General features: G+C 71.6%; 1 protein-coding gene across 1 annotated transcript; it reads right to left on the minus strand.

The window, feature by feature from the left end:
• Positions 1-1,070: 1,070 nt before the first annotated feature.
• On the minus strand, positions 1,071-3,213 carry ZNRD2 (zinc ribbon domain containing 2). Its single transcript, XM_082334448.1, is given in 5 exon segments — positions 1,071-1,263; positions 1,265-1,395; positions 1,882-1,966; positions 2,945-3,075; positions 3,180-3,213. Coding segments are annotated over 5 exon segments (537 nt in total). The 5' UTR covers positions 3,196-3,213; the 3' UTR covers positions 1,071-1,089.
• Between the last annotated feature and the right edge of the window lie 458 nt (positions 3,214-3,671).

Here is a 3,671-nt window from a genome sequence, read left to right on the forward strand (position 1 = left end):
CTGGGACACATATACCCCTCCTTACACCATACAGCCAACCCCAGAGCCATATAGCCACCCCCCGGGCCATATTACTGCCCACCTGCACCATATAGGTGCCCCCCCGGGCCATATAGCCAACCCCCGGGCCATATGTACCCCCCTCGGGCCATATAGCCAACCCCCGGGCCATATGTACCCCCTCGGGCCATATAGCCACCCCCCTGAGCCATATATCACAGCCGTTGCACCCCCCGATCCTGTATGGCCCCCCCAGTCCATACGTGCCCCCCCAGCCCTATACCTGCCCCCCCTCCCCGGGCCAGAGACCCCCCCCCACCCGCACAGCCTGTCCCAGGCAGCCCCCCAGCCCCCCCAAACTGCCCCACAGCCCCCCTATAGCCCCCCAAACCTGCCCCATGCCCCCCCAACCCTATAGCCCCCCCAAACCCACCCCCCAGCCCCCCTATAGCCCCCCCAAACCTGCCCCATGCCCCCCCCAACCCTATAGCCCCCCCAAACCCACCCCCCAGCCCCCCCAGTCCCCCAAACCCTCCCCATAGCCCCCCAGCCCCCCCAAACCCACCCTATAGCCCCCTATAGCCCCCCCAGCCCTCAATCCCACCCCCCAGCCCCCCTATAGCCCCCCCAAACCCACCCTATAGCCCCCCCATAGCCCCCCCAGCCCTCAATCCCACCCTCCAGCCCCCCTATAGCCCCCCATAGCCCCCCAAACCCACCCTATAGCCCCCCATAGCCCCCCCAGCCCTCAATCCCACCCTCCAGCCCCCCTATAGCCCCCAAACCCACCCTATAGCCCCCCATAGCCCCCCCAGCCCTCAATCCCACCCTCCAGCCCCCCTATAGCCCCCCAAACCCACCCTATAGCCCCCCAGCCCTCAATCCCACCCTCCAGCCCCCCCAAACCCACCCTATAGCCCCCCCCAGCCCCCCTATAGCCCCCCCAACCCCACCCTATAGCCCCCCCCAGCCCCCCTATAGCCCCCCAGCCCCCCCAAACCCACCCTATAGCCCCCCCCAGCCCCCCTATAGCCCCCCAATGAGGAGCGGGACGCGGTTATGGGGGGGGTGCCTCCATCGCCGGAGCGTTTATGGGGGGCTGGCGGGGGGGGCGAGGGCCTGCAGCCCCCCCAGGGCCTCGGCGCAGGCCCGCACCAGGGCGCAGAGGTGGGCGCTGCCCTCGGCGGAGGCGGTGCGGGGCAGCTCCCGCGTCGCCCACCCCAGCTTCTCCAGCACCGCCGCCCGCGCCGCGCCCGCCGCCGCCGCCACCCTCCGCCCCGGGGGGCGGCGCGGGAGCCCCCCGCAATCCCGCGGCGGCTCCCTCGCAGTGCTCGGGGCGGGGGGCGGCCGGCTGGCGGGGGGGCGGCGGCGGGGTGGAGGGTGGGGGGTCCGGCGCTGCGGGGCGGACGGACGGAGGGACGGACGGACGGGGGGGTCAGGCGGGGACGGAGGCTGGGAACAGCCCCGGACCCCCCAGCCCCTTCCCGGGCCCCCCTGTCCCCAGCGGGGACCCCCAGCCCGCCCCCAGCCCCCCAACCGCATCCCCAGCCCCCCCCACCCCATCCTCAGCCCCCCAACTCCGGCCCCAGCCCCCCATCTCCAGCCCCAGCCCCCCAACCGCATCCCCAGCCCCCCACACCCCGCCCTCAGCCCCCCAACTCCGTCCCCAGCCCCCCATCTCCAGCCCCAGCCCCCCACACCCCATCCTCAGCCCCCCCAGCCCTGTCCCAAGCCCCCCATCTCCAGCCCCAGCCCCCCCATCTCCAGCCCCAGCCCCCCAACCCTGTCCCCAGCCCCCCCCACCCCCCCCAGCCCTGTCCCCAGCCCCCCATCTCCAGCCCCAGCCCCTCCCCCACCCCCCCAGCCCCCCCCCGCGGGTACCGGGGCCGCCCCCCGCCTCCTCGCAGTCCAGCTCCTGGCAGGCGACGCAGTGGAGCTGCTGCTGCTTGTCCTGCAGCAGGATGGTCTGGGGGGGCGCGGGGGGGTCAGCGCAGCCCCCCACCCCCAGCCCCCCCGCCATTCCCAGCCCCCAGTCCCAGTCCCCCCAGTCCCACTCACCCCCATTCCCCCCATTCCCAATCCCCATTCCCAATCCCCATTCCCACTCCCCCCCACCATTCCCACCCCCCAATTCCTGCCCTCCCAGTTAACCCCAGTCCCCCCCCATTCCCGCCCTCCCAGTTAACCCCAGTCCCCCCATTCCCCCCCCAGTTAACACCAGTCCCCCCCATTCCCCCCCAGTTAATCCCAGTCCCCCCCCATTCCCGCCCTCCCAGTTAACCCCAGTCCCCCCATTCCCCCCCCAGTTAACACCAGTCCCCCCCATTCCCCCCCAGTTAATCCCAGTTCCCCCCCATTCCTGCCTCCCCGTTAATCCCAGTTCCCCCCCATTCCCCCCCAGTTAATCCCAGTTCCCCCCCATTCCCTCCCCAGTTAACCCCATTCCCCCCCTCCCCGTTAATCCCAGTTCCCCTCCATTCCCCCCCCGTTAACCCCAGTCCCCCCCAGTTAATCCCAGTTCCCCCTATTCCCCCCCCAGTTAACCCCATTCCCGCCCCCCCGTTAAGCCCAGTTCCCCCCCATTCCCGCCCCCCCGTTAATCCCAGTCCCCCCCATTCCCGCCGCCCAGTTAACCCCAGTTCCCCCCCATTCCCCCCCAGTTAACCCCATTCCCGCCCCCCCGTTAATCCCAGTCCCCCCCATTCCCGCCGCCCAGTTAACCCCAGTTCCCCCCCATTCCCCCCCAGTTAACCCCATTCCCGCCGCCCAGTTAACCCCAGTTCCCCCCCATTCCCCCCCAGTTAACCCCATTCCCGCCCCCCCGTTAATCCCAGTCCCCCCCATTCCCGCCCCCCCGTTAACCCCAGTTCCCCCCCATTCCCCCCCCAGTTAACCCCATTCCCCCCCTCCCAGTTAATCCCAGTTCCCCCCCCTCGCCCCGTACCCCGCAGTGGGGGCAGCACCGCCCCAGCATCCGGTACCCCCGCAGCAGCAGCTGCCCCATGGCCCGGCTGACCCGCTCCTGCCGCCACCGCCGCGCCTCCAGCTCCGCCGCCGTCGGGGCCGGCTCCGCGCCTGCGGGACGGGGACGGGCACCGGTTACCGGGGGACCGGGAAGGGCCCGGAGCGGCGGGAGGGGGGACCCAGGGGGGGAACCGGGGGGTCCCCGCCGCCCGCACCCGCGTTCAGCGCCATGGTCGCTGCGGAGACGGCGGCGCGCCGGAACTGACGTCACCGGAACGGCCCGTGGATGGAAAGAGGGGCCCGGGGGGGAAACAAGCGCGAAAAACGGTCCCGGCGCTAAAAAGGGTCCGACGGTCCCACCGCGAAAAGGCGCCGTGTCCGCCCGCACCCCCTGTGTCGTGTGTACCTGTGGGAGGCACGGTCCCCCTGTGTCGTGTGTCCCCCTCCCCGGGGCGACCCCTCCCCGGGGCGACCCCCCACCCCCTTCCCGCAGCCCTCGGCCTTGTCCAGGAGGGAGCGGGGGGTTCCAGAGCTGATGGGGGGGGGCCTGGAGAGGAGGGGGGCTCCCAACACCCCCCCACCCCCCCAAAAAACCCCAACAATCAGACACAGAAAAATCAGTGAAAACCTTTATTTTGCTGGAAAATCGGGTGGGGGTGAGGAGGGGGGGGAACCCCGGGGAGGGGGGAGCTGGGGGGGGTCCCATC

Source organism: Platalea leucorodia (genome assembly GCF_965183815.1).
Source record: "Platalea leucorodia genome assembly, chromosome: 34".
Classification (NCBI taxonomy): Eukaryota; Metazoa; Chordata; class Aves; order Pelecaniformes; family Threskiornithidae; genus Platalea; species Platalea leucorodia.